Here is a 24701-nt window from a genome sequence, read left to right as displayed (position 1 = left end):
TTACTGGTGGATGGCTATTTTTTGTCTTTTATGGTTATATGAAAACTTTGAAAACTGTACCACCACCGGTCATTTCCCCCGGATTCTGCTTTCTGTTTTATAATTCCATGATATTAAATATTCTCTCTGAAGCTCAAAAGGCATTTTCTTTCCTACAGATTACATTTTTCTTAGAGGTTGATTTTTGTTAGCACAGTGGCTCATGAAATCAAGTTAATAAAGTTTTCAATTTTCATTAAATTATGGGCAAGACTAACTGCAACTAGTTAGTTCTGTCAATCTTATTAAGCATTTACAGACAGTTTTCAACTACTGCTGTTTTGTTTGCAGTATCTGCTTCTTCATCTTGCAAACAGCCTTACTCAATAATCATTGGAATACTGTCCCCAGTAGTAACTGAGGCTGAACTCTCACTTTTGCTGTATGCAACTGTCGCACTGTTCAGAACATCACTCACAAGTTTCTCATAATAAAACAAACCTCATTTCAAGGAAATACAAAAGTTGGGCATTGCATGTAATAAAAAAGGATCTTTTCATTTTTGTAGTGTGACAGCACAAAAAATTATGGGGTAATGTTTTGTCTCAAATGCTGTAGTAGCTCTTGTAATTGGGTATAACTAAATGAATCACACATTCATTTAAATACATACATGTACTAATTTACTGGAATGTGGTGTGGGACGGAATTTGTAACAGTTTGTATTATTTTTCTCTTGGAAGTCACTGAACTGTGAAGCAGTCAGAAGCAAGCTGGGGCATATGTTACATGTAATATATATATATAAAAAAAAAAAATGAAACCACAAGTCAGGATGCAGCAGGACAACATCCAGAAGGCTCACCAAAGCCTGCCAGCACAAAAAGGGCATCAAAAATAGTATGATAAGGATTTCAACTGAATATGGTAGCACCTCAATCCATCTCATCTCCTGTATTCAGACAGTGCTTGCCAATTGATAATTCTTCCAGTATCTCAACAGAGTTATAATGGCAGTGTTTGTCAAATCTTGGTAAAATTTAATGGACACAGGAGTTTTCTCACTAGCACGGTGTCTCAACATCTTTCTACATGAGCCACAGACTGTCCTAAACAGAACCTAAAAGAGAATATACATATGTGCAAAATTGAACATCAGATTTTTTAAGGATCCTGATAATCTTGGGTGAGAGATTCCCAATATATAGAAAGAGAATTATTAGTTTTTTCTGGATGTTTTCTGTCATACAGTATGAGTTAAAATGCACACCAATTCTGCTGTTCTCCATATCCAGCCTCTTTGTAAATTTATTGTCTGAAATGGTTCAGGCTCTATTTAAGTGTCCACAATACTTCACTGGGAAGAAGTGGATGATGACAGATTGCTGCCTGAAGATAAAACTCTGTGTAGGCTTATGGCAAATACTGTGACCCAAGGATTGAATGTCTTGTTAAATACCAGTATGTTTATTTGTTTATCATTTGAAGTGAAACAAATGTGTGCACAAGAATCAGCAAGAGGCCACAGGCATGACAAGTATATATAATTTGGGTGTGGGAAAGTGTCTACATCGTCTACCTTTTCCTTATTCATGAAATATGTAAAAACCATTGACGTTAACTCAATACACTACAGAGATGCTGTTTACCATTTTAATGATGGTAATCTTATTATTAACCGATTTAAATCACCAAATATCATAATTTCATAATAGGTGAAAATATCACGACAACTGGTTACGGTTCATAATCAAGATGAAATATAAGGCCTATAAAATTTGAAGCTAGCCACACTAATGTAACCAAGAAGGTTTCCAAAAAGTCATGCTCACCCTGTGGATCTTGTGTGCGAAGAAGCTCGCAAATATTTCTCTGGAAAATGGTAAAATCTACTTCTTATAACAGGAATGCAATAAAAGGGTGTATCAGTGTTAAGTGGAACTGAGAGTAAGGGAAAACAGGTAAGGAGAGAAAACAAAGAAATGTCCAAGAATTTCAAATGTTTTTTTGTTGTTGAGGCTATGTAAGAGAGAAATCTAGAGAAGTTTCTGTGATTCAGAAAAACATAAAAATGATTGCCATTTATCTCCTGTGACCTGGTCCCACAGTAGACATCACTGTAGTAGGAATATGGGACAGTCACTTTGGGTGAAGAGGGTGACACATGAAGCAGGAATAAAGTGTGACAGTGATATTTGATGATGATGATGGACGGTGGTGGTGGAGGTGGAGAATGTATGCAGTTTGAATCAATTTCAGTGACTAAAATGCAAATTTCTGTGGGAAACTGTAAGGTTACCATAGGTGTGCTTCTTTCATTAGGAGAACAAATATAGCCTCTGCAGCAATTTGTGGTTAAACCTTTCTGGTTACATCAATCAGGTATGATGTTGCTCATCTGGGTTGCACAGTTGGTAGTCTTAGTTTTGTTCAGAGTTGGTTGGAATCATTAAGATAAAAGTGTTGTAATGTGTGTTCAGCCATATGTGCAGATAATGTGTAATATTTGGGAACGTAAGGCCAGAATGATTCATTTTAGAATGCAAGCTGTTATACTCTCATGGCTTGATTTCATTATTCTGGTTTCATAATAGTCATCTACAAAGGCATTAATAAATCAGAAGTTGCAATTTAGTCTGTTGTACTTTCTGAACTTCAACTACTTGTAATTAAATTATATTAATTAGTCAATCAGTCATCATTAAAATAGGTGAGGTGTTGTTATCAAGTAAGTGAGAGAAAAGAGGAGGGGGTAACACAACTGACAAGACTGAAGAAAGGGGTGTTGGGGGAGTTTAATATTATGTTGATGTTAACATAATCTGAGACTGCCTGCAATCTTCTAGGAAAAGGTGGAGGAGGAAATGATATTCTGGCATTCACCTGAAGTATTTAACAGTATCCTAAAGTTTCAGGATGGCCAGATGGGAAATTATATCTTATTCCGGTCACATTCTTTTCCTAATTTGTAATAGTAGGTGACAGAACATCAATATTTGTTTCTTTCTTAAGTACTAACTAATGTTGTCAGTGCATGGTTCCATGAAAACTGAGGACAATTAGATTGGCTATCCAATGGATGCTATATGAAGTACACATTTCACAGATTTCAAAGTAAAGTCCTCTGGATTACTTACTTTTTATAACTGTACTTTCAAATTCCTTTAATTAACAGCAAAAGCAGACAGACAGTTTAACAAGTTTTCAAAGGGAAAAAAAATAATTTACACTCACCTTCTCAGAAGTGAGGGGGTTGACAGTAGATTCATGTTTGAAATTGAAACTGCCATCTTCATTTTTTCTAAACAGTTTTCCACTTCCATGGCCTAAAAGTTCGTGCAACCCAACTTGGACCTATAAAGTAAAAGAGAAAAACATTACTTACTTAAATGATGATGATGATTACTTAGAAATTTGTAGTTTTCTTTGCCGACATCAGAATTAAAGCCTAATGTTGTCACAACAACTGATAATACACATGAAGCTCGTAAATTATTAGGTCTACCCAGAAAGTAAGCTTCCATAAAGTTGTAAAGATAAATAAAGTTGCAGGAAAACATTTCAATTGCTAAGTTACCACCAAACGTATCCACCACCATAATTAACATCTGTATTAATCTGTCACAGAAGTGTGCCAACTGGTATTGAAGCTAATGTTTCATATCCTTTTTCCAACTTTTCATCACAGTAAAAATTTTGACCGTGGAGAAATGTCGCAAAGTGTAAGAGAAAGTGGAATTAATTTTAGGGAGACTAATACTATAAGATAAATGGACAAACGCTACCTCCCAGTTAAGCTCTATGTCATCTACCATCGTCATGAACCAGCAAAATATACACACTAAGCATTTAGCCTATCTTATTATGAACTATTTACTGCATCTCACGAATTGGATACCTGCAGGTAAGGACTGCTGGGTGCCAGATTCATAAAGTGCCATTTCTTGATACTACACTGCAGTATCTGCTCTACAGTGCCGTCAGTTATAAAGGACAACTCAGATACTCTATATAGAATGGATATTTTCCCAATCTTCAGAAAAATGTATGCACTATCAACTGAGAAACTGCTTATTTGTGATGTACTACACTAGACTTTCTGATACTTAATTTTGACTGTCACTATGTGCTGTGTGTGTGTAAACTATTTCACACACTTATACTCACATTTTGTGTGAGAAAGAAGCAAGGCCATAATTTTCAGTCACTACAGCGGCAATATTGAAAGCAATCAAGGCACATCGACTGTTGCATTTCTCACACATATCCACATAAATTTTGTAAAATTTTGTTTCAAATTGGAAAATTCTCAGTGAGGGGCTTACTTTCTCGATTTCCCCTCATACTTATGATGTCCATCATGATGTTCATATAAAAAATCAATAAACAAGCAATGTGCATTAATAAGTGATTTCTGAGTACAAGTGTATGCGCCTGATACACTTTCTCAAGCACACTGCATTTTATCAAAAATTTCATTGAACATTGTGTAAAAAATAATATTCACAGGGGAACAGATCACTTACATTAAATTAAAGATGCAGTAAGCAGAACATTGAGCAGGGGACAGAAACAGTACAAAAACTGCTTAGCTTTTGGACAAAATCCTGCAAAATGTCTGCGCAATTTTTGTAATATCAATGCTGTTACAACAAATTCATAATCTAACATGTTCATGGCAATTAGTTGCATATACAGTAACTATCATGCAGATAACTTCACAATTACTTTTGAAGTGCTCACAACGTAATGAAATTTTTATTAAAATGGAATTAACTACAGCGTGCAAGAGCAAGCGCAAATACACTTTGCATACTTGGGCGAAAGTTGCCGGAAATGACCAATGCTGTGTAGCTTAATGGCACATCTGAGTGAGCACAATGCAGAAGAGGAGCACTTTTCCATGGCAATGCAGGTGTCATGCACTCACATTCACTGTGCATTTGCAGTGAGCACATACACTTCCCTTACGCCAGAGTTGGACAAAATTTATTCAATCAACATAATGAATAAAAATATTTACATGAAACATTATTCATTTACATAAACAAAAAATTTACTTGTCACCTGAGAATTAAAGGGTGTTGCAAATAAGAGATGAATTTGAAGTTGCAATGAGACATATTGCTACAATTCCTTGTCATTTATTAAAAAAATGTGCTTAATGTTGTTTTAAAATTAATTTTCAGAACTACCGTGGAAATGAGCTTTTTTCTCTGCCCCGAGTTTCCATATTTTTAATCTTCGAATGTAGCAGCATTTCAATGTACTACGAAAATCCGACTGGCAAGACTGTTGCGATGTTGTCAAAATTGCCAACTATACGTTCTGAATTTTTTCCTACCTGTGAGAAGAGAGGGTTGCTAATAGGAACTTTTATGAATTGTGAGTCACATGCAGTATTCTCTTCACCATAAGAATAATACGAATATAAACATTTTGACATGTATTCTTTCGTGTTTGCTACTATCTCATTTAAATCCCGTCTGCCTAATAAATTACAAAACTAGAGTGAGACAACAGCAAACGCGGAAGAATATACATACCATGATATGTTTATATTCGTGTTATTCTTATGCCTAATAGTGAGAGTCAGAAATGAAGCACGGCAATTTGACTATATTTTTAAATCTAAGATGACTAATTTCTGTGCAGAATGTAATGTAGTAAAGAGGTGTCTGCAAAGATTTTCAAACGGAGAAAAATTTTCGCTACACTCTCGTTCAGAACAGCTATCATACACAATCTATTATTTGGTTCTTGTTGATCATTATCAAAGAAAGCAGCAGTGTAAGTAACAACAAATGGCAGTCTCTTGCCATTGATTCGCTAATCAGACGATTCCTCTCTCTTTTTTTTAAATTGTAAGCTGCGGTAGCGCACGCACAAAAGCAAGCCATACCGCCAAGCGCCGACAGGCCGTAAACACTCATTATCAGAATGCAACCAACAATGCACAACACAGTACAGTAATGCATTTTCAGCTAAGGGTGACGTAAACACCTATAACAAAGAGAACGGCACATGTCAGATCAAAGAAAAATAAGCAATCAATTCAAACAAGACGAAGCACGTGAAAAAGGAAGGATACCCGTATAAATACGGACGGAGCGCCTGACGCATAGCAATGGCGACCTGGTAAAGCTTAACTGCTAAGCTTACGACTCTAACCAAACTACTGTAGCTGTATCGTCATTCATTCGACCTAAATTGTGTCTCACATTACAATGGACCAACTTTGTTTCGATTTGGAGGTGCGGCCTAAAACTTTTCTCTCACCTTGAATTTCGAGTCTCAAATTTCAGGTGCGGCTTAGATTCGAGTAAATACGGTACTCTTTTTTAAACATCTCATTAGGAAGTTCGAATATAATAGAGGGAAATATTCCACGTGGGAAAAATATATCTGAAAACAAAGATGATGTAACTTACCAAATGAAAGCATTGGTATGTTGATGGAGACACTAACAAACACAAACACAATATTCAAGCTTTCGCAATGCACGGTTGCTTCATCAGGAAAGAGGGAAAGAGAGGGAAAGACAAAAGGATGTGGGTTTTAAGGGAGAGGGTAAGGAGTCATCCCAATCCCGGCAGCGGAAAGACTTAACTTTGGGGGGAAAAAGGGACAGGTATACGCTCGCACTCCCCCCCCCACACGAGCAGACATATTTCTGCTTGTGTCTGTGTATGTGCGGATGGATGTGTGTGTGCGAGAGAGAGAGAGAGAGAGAGAGAGAGAGAGAGAGAGAGAGAGTATACCTGTCCCTTTTTCCCCCTAAGTCAAGTCTTTCCGCTCCCGAGATTGGGATGACTCCTTACCCTCTCCCTTAAAACCCACATCCATTAGAGAGTTTATTTGATTGTCAAAGATTTTCCTTTGTGACACAGTAAAGAAAATACATTTTACATTCGCAAAACTCCTGAAATTGTCTTTAGTTCAGGATAACAATACAAGACTTTCAAACTGCAATTTTCTTAAGCAAAAACTGAGGAATCATCAACTCCACCATAGCTTTTGGCAAATACCATTGTTGTGATCACACACAAGATTCTCCTTTCAAATTACGTTAAAAATAATTTTTCTTTTTACGTCATAATATCATACAAAAATCACAACCCGATTTCTTTGGCTATTGGAGTTTGTAGTTTTGTTAAGTGCCCTTGATCATGGACAGTAATACAGGTCAACTATTTTGTCTCTAAATCAAATGAAAGGCATTGATACAATAATTGTTGTAGAAAGGTGAAAAAAGCATTCCAACGTCTCTTGGCACTTTCTCGACAAAAATGTTGTCAGCGCGCTGCAATGTTATGAACTCTTATGTACTCAAACCTATGGTCTCTTCTGAAATTTTTCCATCTCTAAGCTCTATGTAGATGCATACTGAATCAAAAAGCTATTTCATCTTTTAATGGAAAGCTTACTCAGAGTTACTCTGAAGCACTTTGTGATGCCTTTCGATGTCCATCAGCTTTTCTACATCATTTTAGGAGACTTATATTAAGTCTGTTGATGTTTGTCATTAGCAATAACTTACTTCTTAATTTGTTCAGTCAATTTGTAGCACTAAAAACACAAACAAACTGCATACTCATATTGAGATACCTATCCAATAGTGTTATCAATCTCGGTACATTGGAAGAAGGTGTCTTAGATTAACAGTTTCTGTTGGCACATTGTCTACTTACATACAGTACTTCTGAATATTACAAGGGGGAGGGGGGGGGGGGATTACAGGCAAATGCAGAGTTGGTTGAATTGGGCAACATTGGTGGTGTTAAGGGCTAAGGCTGTCTGCCAACAAAGCATTTTTACATTGCACTTGTTATGCTGCAAAGTTCAATCCCAAAGTTGGTTTGTATACTGCAGTGCTTTGCTAGGCATGGTGGTGTGTCTTTACCTTTCTTCTACCTCTGAAGCAACTTGTACTACCAGTTAAAAAGAGGACACACATTTCAACCAGTAATTCAAAACACTATTTAACTTGACTTACATTTTTCTCATTGTCAGAGTTGAAAAAAAAAGCAACAAATAACAGCAAATTATACGACCTATGGGGTACTGAACCCCAAAAATCTTTGGTTTTGTAATCTGAAACTTAGCCCACTGAACCCAATTTCAGGATAAACCATGTATAAGTTATTAATAAAACAGAAACTGAGCTGGAGGACAAACAATAGTTACAGAATGCTGTACATAAAGTAAACAAAGAACATGTGGTGGCGTTCTACATTATTTGTTCTTTAAGTGATGAATGATAAATAATTATTTGTATTCAAAGAGAGGAATAGTCTCTTTGGCTGCAAAAATTTATTCTTGAATAAATGTGTTTGAATGATCAACTTATTCATATAATTATTCAGTTAGAAATTTATTTGAATAGTGCAGTTCTCTGCCTACCAGTACACCTTGCACTTCCTTTCTCTTTCGCAGTGAGAGCAGTACTGTTAATGTTATTTGAGAGCCTATAGTGTACATGGACTGAAGTTTTTTATGTTGATTACAAACAAAATTGATGATTAGAATCATTTTTCTCACCCCTCCATGTAAATATTTTTCTTTTTTCTGTCTCCACAATTAAATCAATGACCATCAATAACATTCAATATTTGACTATCACTAACTTTCTTTACACATAATTTTACTCAGTCACTGTGGTAATATTTGGAGAACCCCTGGTATACAGCAAATATGTTTTCCATTGAAGAGTGGTAGCTAAAAAGAAATTCTAGTTCTAAATAAATTCCAAAGTTTGCCACACCCATCAGTGCCGCTACGTTGTGAAAAAGCAATATAGCAAGCGGCAGCAAGAGAGTGCTGCATGAGAGGAAATTAGGAGAGTCCAGGCTATGTGCAAAGCGAGTGTTGTGAGCAAATTCTACCCATATGAGTTTGCCACACAGATGCATTCTCTAGTGCACTAGCTCACGCTGGAAAGGGGTGAGATGTGTCTTCATGAAAGAGAAATAATAATAATAGTAATAATAATAATAATAATAATAATAATAATAATAATAATAATACCACCACCACCACCACCACCACCACCACCACCAACAACAACAACAACAACAACAAAGGTTATTCTAAAGTAATGTGGGGAATGATGAGACACTGAGGAGGAGGGTTATATTGAAATGTAGTTATTTTGTGGTAAAGAGTTCTTGTTATTTGTCATCTAAGAAACAAGTTGATTAGTTCATGAGCATTTCTGTGGAAGATTTTGACAACAATGTCACTCTAGTAGTTATTGTATAATAAGTCATTAGTTTGAGAACTGGATTACACTAATAGACACAAATTGACATGTAAAATAAGGACAACATGACTTAAGGAAGAAACATGGTTGACAAAAGAACCGTATCACTCAAACATGAAACATTAGTAAAATACTATGCAGGCTGCTGCCTCTTTATTTTTTTAATTCACCAGTCATTTAAGTTAGCATTATTTTCGGTTTCACAGACTCTCAGTGCATTTAAGACTAGTGACTGATTAGTGAAAGAGGTAACGTTTCTTAAGAATACCAAGCTTCTCAATATTTCCATTTGGTTCAAATCACTAACACCCACCTCAAATGCAGGAACTCTGTACTTATTAAGCAGCTCCTTATCTTCATCTCCGAGAAAAGGTAAAGTTATTTCTTTGTAATTTGCAGGAATTACATTACCAAGAGACACATTTTTAAATCCTTCACTTTGACGAATTTCATCATCTGAAAGGAAAAAAGTAAAACGAATTTTCATCAAACAATAAATATCTCATATTCTCATCAACAATAATAAAAATTTGGGTGTGTGTTTGTACTACACAATAACACAAAATATTCTTATGAAACAGGTTTTCCTTCTCATAGGTGGGAGTAGGTGTAACGGAAGTGGAAGGAGAATGGAGTGGAGTAGAGGGAACAGATGGGAGGAACAGAATGGTAAGATGTGTAGGAAATATTCCTCAGGGGTGGAACTTGTAGATGCATGCATGGAGCAGGTTAAAAGACAGTTACAAGGAAAATAGAAAGATAAAAGGTAAATGCAGGAAGAACATGGAGGGTAAAAAATAAGCAAAAGAGGTAATAAAAGTTTACAATGTGTGAGACATGGGAAAGTATAGAACTTAATAGGGAGTAGAGGCCAGTGTGGGGTAGGAGAGAGGAGCGGAAAGGAGAGGAGAGGGAGCTAAGAGGATAGCAGATGGAACATTGGTGCTAGTAGGTATTGAGGTCAGGATGGTTGTGGAAACAAAGAATATGTTGCAGTCAGAATTACCACCTGTGCTGCTCAGAAAGCTGATATTGGAAACTATGATGCATCATTTGAAGCCAACGATATTTGTTGCGTAGAATGCCCTGCACTGGGTAAACCATATTTGCCCTTTGCAATGGTCTGGTGTTTTGATATTCATCCAGTTAGACAGTTGTTTGCAGTGAAATCCATATGAGAGGCTGCACAGTAGTTGCAACAAAATTGGTGTATGATGTGAGTGCTTTTACAAGTGACACCCCCACCCCACTCCAAAGTCCCTGTTCTCCTTTATTGGATAGGAAATGATAGCGATGGGGCTACAATATAAAGTCGTGAGTGGATGTATGGGACATGTCTCACAGCTGGGTCATATTTCATTGCTTGGGAGGATGGAGGAATACCTTTTGGGGTGAAAGTGGGAAGCTTGTGAAGATGATATACTTCATTTCAGGGCATGAGGAGAAGTCGAAACCCTGGTGTAGGATAAAATTTATTTGTCCTGGTCCTTTTATTCCAGTTCTGTCTGCGGCATTTCCTACACCCATCCTAGGCAGCAGAGCCAACTGTGAAAGCAGCCACATTGTATTATTATTTTACTGTAGCTTCCTACCCAAGTATGTTAAAATAACTATTTACCTACATGAATGGCTGCCACAAAGCTGAGCGAAGATAAATAGGTCACCCGGTTACAGATAATGCTGTACAATATAATGTGGTTGTTTTAAATGGCTACTTCAAATGGTCAACACCAGCTTTCCCACACAGCACTGGTGGGAACTCTCCCAATAATGTATCCTTTCTTCCCATAACCCTACTGGCCTCAAATCTATTGCCCATTCTCCAATTATCTTTGCCCCCATTCCTCTGCTCCTCACTTTGGGAACTACTAGGAAGGTGTTTCCAGTGAATACCGTATTTACTCGAATCTAAACCGCACTTTTTTTCCGATTTTTGAAATCCAAAAAACCGCCTGCGGCTTAGAATCGAGTGCAAAGTAAGAGGAAGTTCTGAAAAATGTTGGTAGGTGCCACCACAACTAACTTCTGCCATCTAATATATGTAGCACTACACAGGCATGCTTTGCAGGCAAAAAGATAAATACTGGCGCCAAAACCTCTGCGCCAGTAAATAAATTTTAAAAAAAAGGTGGAAAACGAGCTTTTTTTCTCCGCCCCGAGTTTCAACCACTGCATTTTCATACATTATCCAACGAAGTAAATACAAATTCCGTATTGTTCATCTTCGAACGGAGCAGCATTTCAATGTACTACGAAAATCCGACTGGCAAGACTGTTCGGGATGTTTGTCAATATGGCCAACTCTACGTTCTGAATTTTTTCCTACCTGTGAGAAGATATGGTTGCTAATAGTAACTTTTATGAATTGTGAATCACATGCAGTATTCTCTTCACCATAAGAATAATACGAATATAAACATTTTGCCATGTATTGTTTCGTGTTTGCTGCTATCTCATTTAAATCCTGTGTGCCTAATAAACTACGAAACTAGATGAGACAACAGCAAACGCGGAAGAATGTACATATCTTGTCATGTTCATATTCGTATTATTCTTATGCCTAATAGTGATACAGTCAGGAATAAAACACGGCAATTGACTAGATTTTTAAATCTTGATCCTCTTCTTTTTTATTTAAAAAAAAAAAAAAGAAAGAAAGAAAGAAAGAAAGAAAGAAAGAAAGAAAGAAAGAAAGAAAGAAAGGTGGCTGTGGCACGCACAAAAGCAGCAAGGCATGCGACAGGCCATAAACACTCATTATCAGAATGCGGCAAACAATGCATGACACAGTACAGTAATGTGTTTTCAGCTTAGAGTCACGTAAACACCTATAACAAAGAGAGCAGCAGTTATAACATCAAAGAAAAATAAGCAATCAATTCAAACCAGATGAATCACGCGAAAAAGGAAGGGTACTGGTACCCGTATAAATATGGACGGAGCGCCTGACGCACACCAATGGCTACATGGTAAAGCTTAACTGCTAAACTTACGACTCAAACCACACTACTGTTGCTGTATCATCATTCATTCGACCTAAATTGTGTCTCATATTACAATGGACCAATATGTTTCTCCCCTTGAATTTCGAGTCTCAAATTTCAGGTGCGGCTTAGATTCGTGAAAATTTTTTTTCCTTGATTTCGAGTCTCATTTTTCAGGTGCGGCTTAGATTCGAGTGCTGCTTAGATTCGAGTAAATACGGCACATCACAGAACTTTATAATCTGTTCATGAATGAAACAAGGTGAAGAGTTAGAAGCACACATCCATAACTTTTCAGCCAAGTTGCTTTAACACAACTTTCAGCTTTACAAAATCATAAAATGATTATATTTCCTTATGAAGTGCTTACTTCATGGTTTACTTTTATACACGAGCTTTACAGACTGATCAACTGGTTTCTGCCTAGCACAACATATGTCACAGAACAGTGTCATTGTTTTCTCTTATTGGCAACAATGTATGTGTTTAAAATGCCTTTTTGTATGCATGTCAGATAAGAACGTTGTATTACTCATTTTTTGGGGGGGGGGGGGGGGGGGAGGGTTCTCTGCCAGTAGTAAGCAGCGAAAGCTCAATGTCTGGCATTTCAGTTGCTGAAGACTTTTTTCTGAGTAGGATTATGTCTTGGGGTAAGAAGCAACTATTTTGTATTGCAATATGTAATTCAATTTTTGTTTGATTATAATGTTACAGGTGCTGCAATTTATGACACAGTTTAGTCACAGAAGGTAATTTATTGTCATGGTTTCTAATCCAGTTTTTAACTGTGTGTTACACAAGGCAGAACAGTCAATGCCATGATTCCTTCTTTTTCAGATGCCTGTCTCTAGAAATCCTCACTAGTCTTGAGGGTGAAGAGGAAGATATTGCAACAGATGTATTTATTGAATTACTTGAAGCTAATGTGGAGTCCGATAATGATTCTGGTGAAGTGAGGAGGAAACACAGATAATCTTGGACAAAGGCAACTTCAGACTGATGCAGAAGTGGTCTTAACCAGCAAAAATAGGTTTTGGTTATGAACCTGAGAATGATTGCTCTCTTGGTAATAAAATGCTAACTCAGATGAAACAGAATGGTTGCAAATATTAAAATTTGTAATCACAGACTGGAGAAGGGAGGCTCTGACAGTGATCAGAATAAATGTAGAAGCTTGTCTCCAGATCAGTGCTTTGAAATGTTTTGGAATGATGAAATAATTAAATTTCTCATCACTGAATCAAAAAAATAAGCTTTGTTTGTTGAAAATATAAAAGGTTTTCTAGGAATTCTAATTCTCTACCTAGCAGATGTTACTGAACTTGGGGCTGGACATGAGAAATGGAATGGTGTACAGCTTGAAGACGAGAGTCAGATTGGACAATTATAATTCACGTGAAACACACAAATCGATGTAAGTTACAAAATGCGAAAATTCTGCCTACTAACAGATATGATTAAAAAATAAATAAATAAATAATTAAAAATCTCTCCCCCCCCCCCCCTCCCTCCACTTCTCAACCTGCGGAAGATTTGGATTATGATGATAGCATGATAAAGTATTTTTTCAGGCACGTATGGAAACACTTTCTAAAAGGGGAAATCCATTAGATGTGGGAACAACGCATGCCACCTAGACACAAACATGGATTATCTAATAGATTTTCAAATATACCAAGGGGCATGAGCCATAAAAGGAAAAAAATGCATGAGAAAACATTTGGATAATGTGCTGCACCTATGGTTCAAACGACTAATTCACTTTCTGAAAAATTGTAAAAATCTGCCTATAGGTTCTCTTATCATTCTGTTTGCATAACAAACATTGCTGGTTGACCTAAAGTAACCAGGTTATTATCCAACTGGGACTGTTCGCAAGAATCAACTGTCTAAGGAATGACAACATATATCCTCTACGACAATGTTGAAAAGGGATATGAGAGGATATTTTGACCACAAGAGCAAACAGAAAAGTGGAATGATCATTACCAGTTGAATAGATAATTCTGCAGTAAGAACTGCTTTGACCAGGCATGGCATGAACCCATCAGATAAATAACTGAATTGTCATACTATAACTGCACGTTATTGGAGACTACAACAAAAAATATGGGGGGATCGAGTGACAGGATGAATATGTAGTTACATATTGTGAGATATTAGAAGAAAGAAATGGTGGAGGCCAATTTTTGTGTGGATACTGGATGGCTGTGTACATTATGGGTGGATTCTCTACAGAAAGATGGGTGTTAATAAATCACAGTTGCAGTTTCGGGTGCCTATTGTGAAATGTTACTGGATTTTCAATGCAACAATCTCTACAGGTTCTGTATGTCTGTCAGATATAATGGGAGGGAGAGGGGGGGGGGGGGGAATCTCTGGTAGCTATGGTGCCACAGAAGAAAAGGAAGACAATGTGCTGTAGAATACTGCAACTTCAAGTTCAATGTGCTGCAAATGAGATGTTGGGTTTGTGCATAGAATGTTTTGTACATATCTTAGAAACTGAGCACTGTGGCCTAAACATAATGATATCCACTAAATTATTTTATTTGCTGCCATGTGTTGCATTTAAAATGTGTATTATACCTCATGTGACATGTTACATCTCTCTCTCTCTCTCTCTCTCACTCTCTCTCTCTCTTCTCATTTTAGTATGTTTCTTTGATGGCAACAAAAATATAGCTACTGAATCCATAAACTTCAGAAATGAAAATCATTTCAGGGAGAATGAGTTAAAATTATGTGATTATGATCTGTGCAGCCCCCACCCCCCCCCCCCCCCCCGCACTCAGTCCCCCTCCTCCCCCATCTCATTCACATATCCCATGTATGTAGGGACATTTTTCTTTCCTGAACAGCATAGGGATCACATTACAATGCCTGGCTCAATCTTCAATAAAATAAATACAACGTAACACAGTTGTTTTTAATATATCTATATTATTTTTGTTGAAGACAAACAAATAAATAATTTTTCTGTTAGGATGTTTCTTTTACTCTTCTTTAAATGGTAATATAATTTGTTTATTTCAGCCATCCACTTTGACTTGGGCCAGTAACTACATGTTTACACAAATATATAAAAACACTGTCTATGTTAAAAGATGTAAATGACTTCTTACAGTTAGGGATGTTGATTCCGGCTGGGACTCCACTCCCCGAAAATGTTAGAACATCAAGAGAAGTGAAATCTGGTCTCAAAAAAGTATCCTTTTCAAATGCAGCAGGCCATGGCAACTCTGTCAGAAGACCTTCAGCTCTTCGCACTAATTCAGAAAATTTTGAGGACATTTCTTTATTCACCATGGCAACAAAACCTTCAAATTCTCCTCGCATCCCTGCCGGGTCACGATAAGTTTCTATGAAACCTATGTACCTAGAAAAAGAAAGTTAACACTGATTACAAGATAGTTTCATTGAGTATGGTTAAGTTCAGTAATATTAAATCAATTAAGCACATAAAATAAGTACCTTCTACATAGCATTTGTTTAGTTCTTAACATGTTGTAGATGAATGCTGCAGCTCCTAAGTCACACAGATTATACTCTGAGAAAATTAGTGACTTAGGACCTATACTGGCCATTTCTCAGATTTGTAAATATAATCAAATGTCTGTCTTATGTCTGTCATCTGTATAAAGGTACTGTAAAAACCACAGATGGCTGCACCTGTTGCTTGTATTGGCAAGAAAGGAAAAATGGACAATATTGTGTGTTACTTTGCTTTGAAATGTTCACAATCACTTAGCTGTAATGAATGATACCTTACTAGGTAAAAAGCAGTGCAAATGACTTCGATTGTGGTCTGCCATATGCTTTGTATATACGGAGTGTACGTGAACTCTGGGAACACTTTCAATTATTTATTGCACAAGAACTGAACATTGTACAGATGTCACACATATTACAGTTTGAAGAGAAACTCTTAAAGGTTTTTTTTTTTTTTTTTTTAAATACAAACATTCGATATGCGAACCAAGAGTGATGTCAATACGGTAATCAAATTCTTGCCATAACCGTCCCAGTATGGCATCATCATTGACTGCGGCAGTCACTTCCCGTATTTTCTCCCGGAGCTCTGCTATATCACGTGGTAGAAACAGTACATACACCAGATCTTTAATGTGCCCCCACAGAAAAAAGTCACACGGAGTGAGATCTGGCGATCGGGGAGGCCGTTTCATGAAACAGCTGTCCCCTTCTGTAGCAAGTCCGGCCCATCGATGCAGCAACTCTGTGTTCAGGTACCCACGAACCTCACAATGAAAATGGGGTGGAACCCCATTCTGCTGAAAGATGAATGGAGAGTCTAATCGCATTTGAGGCAACAGCCATTGCTACAACACATAAAAGTAGGAATATCCAGTGACAGTGCTCTCGGCGAAGAAGAATGACCCGTACAGTTTTCGACATGACAAGACACAAAAAAATATTTACCTTTGGGGAACCATGCTCAAATTCAATCCACTTGTGTGGACGCTTTGTACCGCAGATTCGACAATTATGCCTTTTCGCTTTCCCATTAAGGTTCAAAGTGGCTTCGTCACTAAAAATTAAGTGATCAATGCCATCCCCATCCTCATTCAATTGTTGCAACTGCGAACAAAATACAAAACACTTGTCTTGTCGTCGTCATTGAGTTTCTGCACCAACTCCAATTTGAATGGTTTCATAGACAGCTTCTGTCGCAGGACTTTCCACACTGTCATTGGTGCCATTTCAAGTTCAAGGGATGCACAATGCACAGATTTCTTTGGACTCCTTATGAATGTCTCTTGTACATACTCCACATTCATTTCACTCACACTGGGACGTCCGCTTCTCTTTGCCGGACACAAGCAACCCATCTTAATGAATTTGTTGTGCCAGCGGTAAATGGCCTTACTTGTTGGTGGCTTCTTACTGTACTTGGTTCTAAACATCCGTTGAACAGCTGTAGCACATCGAACTCCAACACTTAGAAAGCTTGCTCCACACCTGAACTCACCATGTTTGCGACTAGAGCTGACTATCGGCAAATTACCTAACTACACTGTGGTGGTATACATAAAAAGAAACTATGTATGATATCTGTACAATGTTTGGTTCTTGTGCAATAAATAATTGAAAGTGTTCCTGGACTTAATGTACACCCTGTATTATGTACACCCCATATTTACAATATGGCCTTAAGTGATGGGAAGATGAGGTTTTTGTAGAACAACTAGTTCAGTGCTTTATGAAAAAAATTCTAATTTTGAAGGTAGTGATGGAAACCTATTTGTTTCACACATTTTTCTTCTGTGAGTGTAAATATTGTCTACAGAACAGCAGAAAGCTGACAACAAAACACAATATATCCGTCACGACAAAATTAGGAACAAAAAGTGAGGAGAACTGACCCTACAGTAGAACATCAATTATCCAAAATAGTTGGGGGGACAGGGGCGTTCAAAAAACCGGTTTATTTGAACAATCAAACTGTATGCTTTTAAATTTATCAGTTTACCTATAAACGTTAAATATATTTATAATAATGTGATTGTTTTATTGTTACAAAGATACATGCAGTAAGAATGTATGTATTACAGCCTAGTAGATGTTGAATTGCAAACAGGCACAACAAACAGCCTGCTAAAGTAGTAAGCTTTTGGACAAAAGGCCGCCTCCTGAATTAGATGACACACACAAACACAATCATGCAAATACAACTCACACACACATGGCTACAGTCTCTGGCTGCCAAGGCCACACTACAAGCAACAGGGCAGGGTGGGAGAAGCAATCTTTGTGGAGGGGCTAAGGAGGAGGCTGGGTGCGGAGGGGGAGGAATTGCAGGGCAAGAGTGTGAGACAGTAATGTGCTGCTTGTGGGAGCATACAGGGATGTGGTAGGGAGAGGGTATTGCAACAAAGTGCAGGTGGGAGGTTAGACAGAGGGCAGGGGTGAGAGAGGGAGGGGAGGGGAGGGGAGGGGAGGGGGAAAGGAGAAAAGTAACATGACTGTGGGTGCAATGGTGGAATAGAATACTGTGTAGCACTGGAGTAGGAACAGGGAAGGGGTGAAGGACAGTAACTAACGAAGGCTGAGGCGAGGAGGGTTATGGGAACATAGGATATATTACAGGGAGCGTTCTCACCAGCACAATTAAAAAAAGCTGGTATTTGTAGGAAGGATCCAGATGACACATGCTGTGAAGCAGTCATGAAAGCAAAGAAAGTTGTGCTGGGCACTGTGCTCAGCAGCTGGGTGGTCCAACTGTTTCTTGGGCACAGTTTGTCAGTGGCTATTCATGCAGACAGACAGTACATTGTTTGTCATGACAATGTAGAATGGAGCACAGTGGTTGCTGCTTAGCCTGTGGATCACATGACTGGTTTCACAGGTAGCCCTGCCTTTGGTGGGATAGGTGATGCTTGTGACCTGTCTAGAGTAGTAGTTGGTGGGAGGATGCATGGGACAGATATTGCGTCTAGGTCTATTACATGGATATGCTGGAAGGCAAGGGGGTTTGGGAGCATGGGTTGGGTAAGAACAGACGAGGATACTGTACAGGTTCAGTAGGCGGCGGAATACCACTATGGGCGGTGTGGGAATTTTCCATTGTCTAAACGAAAAATATGTAATACCTATGCACTTCTCATGTAGAGTTCATATGTACATAATTAACACTTAAAAAATCCTTAATATTGAGTTGTCTAGGAAAGCCTACTAACGTAACAGCTACGTCACACACTTTATCTTGGTTCTCAAACCAGCACAAGGCAGTATCTAAACATGTAAATGCTTCAAAAGCAGCCAGTATATTTTCATCTTCATTTTCTGGACCACTAGTTTATGAGGTGCTGGTAGCATCAGCTTTATCAGTGATGAGGTTTACATAATTTCGCTATCCTGCAATATTTGGTGCTCTGGATCTGTATTGTTGACACTCATCCATTCTCTAATTCTTCATCATCCTCAACACATTCACGGGAAATGAGTTTTTACCATATTGAGCATTTCTGACAAGTCATTCTGTTCATATAGAATTTCTGACACACCCAAAATTTTATTCCAGGCTTTTTTTCAAATTTTTTTCCTTTACAATGTGCCATGCTACTCTGACCACATAGGACACATGTTTCAAATTAATATTTTTATGATTTCTTAACAGAATTTCTTTACCCTCCTCCTCTTTCTAATAATAATTTACATAACAATTCTTAATTGTGATCTTTTTGGTGTAAACCACTTGCAGATTCGTGTTCTTGACAAGCTTCATAGTTTTATGACTTGTTGACCCAGCATTAGAATAAAGTGAGAACTTGATGGCAAATTCACCTTTCTCCAACTTTTTATTATACACACACAGTCTCTGGTTGTCGAGGCCAGACTGCAAGTAACAGCGCATGATGGGAGAAGCAATCAGGTGGCGGCGGCAAGGAGGAGGCTGGGGCAGGGAAGGGGAGCGATAACAGGGTACAGGGAGGAGGATGGTAAAGTGCTGCTTGTGGGAGTGTACTGGATGAGGCGAAGAGAGGCTAGAGCAGCTAGGTGCAGTCGGGAGATTAGATGGAGGACGAGGGGTGGGAGAGGCGGAAACGGCGAAAGTAAGAAGACAGTGCATTGTTGGGATAGATGGTTGTGTAGTGCTGGAATGGGAACAAAGAAGGGGCTGATGGGTAAGGACAACGACTAACGAAGGTTGAGGCCAGGAGGGTTACGGGAACGTAGAATGTATTGCAAGGAGAGTTCCCACCTGCACAGCTCAGAAAAGCTGATACTGGCAGAACGATCCACAGGGCACAGGCTATGAAGCACTCACTGAAATGAAAACATCCTGTTGGGCGGCATGCTCAGCAATGGGATGGTCCAGCTGTTTCTTGGCCGCAGTTTGTTGGAGGCTATTTATGTGGACAGAAAGCATGTTGTTTGCCATGGCCATGCAGAATGCAGCACAGTGGTTGCAGCTTAGCTTTTAGATCACATGACTGGCTTCACAGGTAGCCCTGCCTTTGATGGAATAGGTCATGCTTGTGAATGGATAGGAGTAGGTGGTGGTGCTTGTGGGAGGATGTATGAGACAGGTCTTGCATCTAGGTCTATTACAGAGATATAAACTGTGAGGCAAGGTGTTGGGAGCAGGGTTGTATTGGGATGGAAGAGGATATTGTGCAGGTTTAGTGGGTGGCAGAATACCACTATGGGAGGGAAGGATAGTGAGTAGGACATTCCACATTTCAGTGCACGATGAGAGGAAGTTGAAACCCCGAATGAGAACATGATTCAGTTGTTCCAGTCCTGTGTGGTACTGATTCACGAGGGGAATGCTCCTTTGTAGCCAGATGGTTTGTTTCAATGAGAGCCAGCTGAATGACGCCCTTGCTGCCCAGTGTTAATGTTCTATATGAAGCAGACGAAAATCATGCAAATTACAATATGCAGAAGACGAACTGTTGACTGTGAAAAGTAAGAGTCTGGTGCAAAATGGTTCAAATGGCTCTGAGCACTATGAGACTTAACATCTGAGGTCCTCAGTTCCCTAGAACTTAGAACTACTTAAACCTAACTAACCTAAGGACATCACACACATCCATGCCCCAGGCAGGATTCAAACCTGTGACCGTAGCGGTCACGCGGTTCCAGACTGAAGCACCTCGAACCGCACGGCCACACCGGCCGGCAAGAGTCTGGTAAGGCTGAAAACACTACTGATGTTAATTTGAACAGTTAGTATCCAAACTTTGACAATTAGCTTCTTTGTAGTCTGTTTTATTACAGTTACTAGACATCAAGGATCAACACAAAGTTCCAGCGATACATTTCTTCTACAGTAACCCATTAAACAAGTTTCTACATGCTTGTGTGATTAATGCGTTGTGGGCAAAGCAATTACATGCTTACTGAAATGAACAGCTGTAAGGCTTAATTTACATTACAGGCTCTAACAACTGCTTTTTTAAAATGGGTTGTCTGAGTGAGACCATATCAGCTTGTGGAATACCCCACCTGTCGGTGCCCAAAGCTTCTTTTCAATGAAAACTCCATTGTTATGTTGAACGTTTTCTTTAGGAACTTTAAGCTGCAATAAGTTATCCTCTCTCATTTCCCAAGAGCTGAACATTGAATCATAGTTCTCTCTCTATGGTATCTGGAACTGTAGCAGAGGGAACGTTCTTCAAGTCCTAAACTAGGTGTCAAGTGGTTGATACACATACAATATTTCGACTGACAACAGTTCAGTCATCTTCAAGTGAGTGTTCTGCACTCGAGGTTGTTGGTTCACACTGTTAACTTTAATCCAAAAACTAGTGAGAAGGCTCATGCACAAAGGAAGCCACTGCGCGAGTGACTTCTATCGAGCTTCACACCCTGTTCAAATATTGCTCCATCTATGGTGCACAGGTGCATATCTAATAATGATACCACATACACACTGGTCATTAGTAATCAAAATGTTTCCATTCTGAAGAAATCACCAGGTCTCACACCTTATCCAATTGAAAGCCACCACACAATTAATATCTTCTGTCAAACATATTTCCACCGATTCCTTAATAATTGAATCCCAGAGGGATCTTGTCAAGGACAAGGTTTCTGTGACAGAATATCCATGTAATCTCCTTTGGGAACACAATGCTCGGCTATGACAAACTTACTGGGCTGTGAAACGGGGGTGTGGCGATAATGTTCAACACACCTTTCACACAATATGCATGCTGTCTGATCAATGTAGGTTTCACTGATGAATTCTTCTCGGGTTATCAGCCGAGTGGTGGTGACGTCTTGTCACAACATTTCAATGAGTTTTGTACCCATCATATTCTGGTGAAGTGTCGGGATGCTATGTTCTGCACATCTATATAGCTGCTTGGCCGTTGTCCATTACTGTAGGCCGGCCAATCACATTCCTCTGGAAGGGGGTACCACATCGGCATTGGTGGGGGGACCGCGGTGCGGCGTCATGAACTGGTGGCTATCCAATCTGTCTGCGGATGCTGCTGCCTTCAGATTCGAGCGTTCCTGACATATTTTGTCAATTGTGGGATTCCACACTCCACTGAGCTGAAAACCACTATCCCTGTTTACTAAATTGTTGTGCAGACATATCTCCACTGCCTCTTTGAAGATCAAGTTCCAGAAATCGTTGGCGCTGCACAGCTTCTTCGTTTTTTCGAATTCAAAGGTGTCCCCCTCAATAATGCTATGTTCTGCTACTGCAGACTTGTTTGTCTGTCCTAGTCGTACATTCCTGATGTGTTCAGTACAGCGCTGGGAGATACATCGTTGTGTCTGCCTGATATATTCCATCCCACAATTGCACTCAACAACTGTAAATGCCTGGCGACTGCAACCCCAAGCTGGTATTTGGTTGAGTCAAGTATACCTTTGACATTTTTTCAGTGCACAAAACAAGGTAGTTTTTCATGCTTCTTTAATAGTCTAGCGATCTCGGCTGTTGGCGGTCCAGCAAACAGCATAAACACCACACGTTTTGTTTCGTCTTGTTCTGATTTCTCCTCCCGCCTCTTGTCTGCACGCAAGATGTGTCTTATTTGTGTCTCAGTGTAGCCATTCTTACGGAATGGTTTCCTGCAGATGTGATAACTCACACTGCAAACTCTCACTGTCACAGATCAACCTGGCTCTTTGTACTAAGGTGTTCAGAACAGTTACGTTGTGCTGGATGGTGGCAACTCCGAGCATTGAGATATAAGTCCGCATGTGTCTTCTTCCTGTAGACTGAGTGTCCCAACGTACCATACAGATTTTTCTTAATCAAAATATCCAAGAAAGGAAGGCAGCCATTCTCTTCTACCTCCATGGTGAATCTCATGCTGTCATGTATGCCACTGATTGTGTAGGAACTCATGTAGTTTTTCCTTGCCATGGGGCCACACTACAAAAGACTCGTCTACATATCTGTGAATACCTTTGGTTTATGGCGGGCAGTGTTCAGTACCATATCTTCAAAGTGCTCCATGTACAAGTTGGCAATACCTGGGGCCAAGGGGAACCCATCGCAACACCATCTGTTTGTTCATAGAATTTCCCACCACATTTGAAGTATGTTTTGGTTAACACAAGACTAAAGAGTCAGAGTGTCTTCATCGAAGTGATCTTCGAGTATAGCTAAGTAATCATCCAGCAGCACCCGGATGAAAAGAGAAGTGACATCAAAGCTGACTAGTAGATCCTTCTCGTCCGGGCGTAACCCTTCGAGTACCTTAAATTCGGTTGAGTTCTTGACATGGTGAGTGGTTTTAACAGCTGCGCTAGGTGCTTGGCTACACTATACGTCGGAGAATTTATGGTGTTCAATATAGGACGTCGTGGGACATTCTCCTCATGGATCGTCGGGAGGCCATACAGTCGTGGTGCAGCCGGTGCCCGTCGGTTGTCGATCTTCTGCCAGTAATCTTCTGGCTTCAGTAGGACTGTCGCATTCCCTTTGCCTGCTGCTAAGACCACTATACCCTTGTCATCACGAAGGTTCAACAGTGCCTTGCATTCTTCTGCCGTAATGTTGTTCTTTGGCATTCTTGCTTTCTCGAGTACCCTGCTGGTCTCCCTCCTCACTTCCTCGGCTGCTCTCAGCGGGAGTCCACATATGGCTTGCTCGACATTGCTGATGTCACATTTTGGTAACGCTCCTGGAGTCGAAAAAACAAAGACGCTGTGCAGCACCAATGGTTTCTGGGACTTGACCTTCAAAGAGGCAGTGGAGATTTGTCTGCACAGCAATTTAGTAAACAGGGATAGCAGTTTTCAACTCAGTGCAGTGTGGAATCCCACAATTGACAAAATATGTCAGGAACTCTCCGGTCTGAAGGCAGACAGATTGGATAGCCACCAGGTCACGACGCCGTGCCACGTTTTTGACGAGACTGTTTCGGCACAAATGTCCATTTTTATAACACGACAGAATATAATTCACAAAATGCCAATATAAAATGCCTCTTAGGCCTACCAAAAGCAAAAAGCTTTATGTTAGGAAATAGTTTCACATTTCATTCATACACACCCGCTTCTCAAGCACAAGATTGAATAGTAGTATTATGAAATGTTTATATAAATTTGGAATCGTCTTATTCTTCCCTAATTTGTGTGATGTCCCTGTTTCTTCTCCTTCCTCGTTCTAACAATCTTGTAATCACCAATTCTGCAGCTATTCCTACCATTGTCAAAATTTGTTCGCCGATTAATTTCACACCCTGCCAGAAGCCCAGGTTTAGTTACCTCGCGATTGTTTTCCGGTTAGGCATTATTACGTGTTCGTACAACACGTTTTCCGGGTTACTTCCAAAACAGAAGTTGCGGCTGCTAGCTGGGAACTGTACAACTGGTCCTTAGTAGTGTAGCGACCTGGGCAAAACTTTTCTGTCAAAATTTTATTTTCTTGGGTACACCGAGAAGATAGTACGTAATCTTGCTCACCTGTTATTCCTGTCAGCCGTTTATTTCCATTCTGGTTGTCTGAATCTACGGTTTTCGCTAATAATTATAACAGA

General features: G+C 39.2%; 1 protein-coding gene across 3 annotated transcripts in view; it reads right to left on the bottom strand.

The window, feature by feature from the left end:
* Positions 1-24701, bottom strand: part of LOC124794598 (dipeptidyl peptidase 3) — a 140706-nt gene that overhangs the window by 38646 nt on the left and 77359 nt on the right. For all 3 annotated transcript variants that reach the window (XM_047258113.1, XM_047258107.1, XM_047258106.1), the window contains exons 8-10: positions 15351-15604; positions 9555-9697; positions 3214-3333 (exon numbers count right to left, since the gene is read on the bottom strand). In XM_047258113.1, the coding sequence (XP_047114069.1) occupies positions 3214-3333; positions 9555-9697; positions 15351-15604 (517 nt within the window). The remainder of the gene's footprint in view (positions 1-3213; positions 3334-9554; positions 9698-15350; positions 15605-24701) is intronic.

The sequence above is a fragment of the Schistocerca piceifrons genome, chromosome 1, assembly GCF_021461385.2.
Source record: "Schistocerca piceifrons isolate TAMUIC-IGC-003096 chromosome 1, iqSchPice1.1, whole genome shotgun sequence".
Lineage (NCBI taxonomy): Eukaryota > Metazoa > Arthropoda > Insecta > Orthoptera > Acrididae > Schistocerca > Schistocerca piceifrons.
The sequence above is the reverse complement of the archived record's forward strand: the minus strand, read 5'-3'. Positions and strand labels throughout refer to the sequence as shown.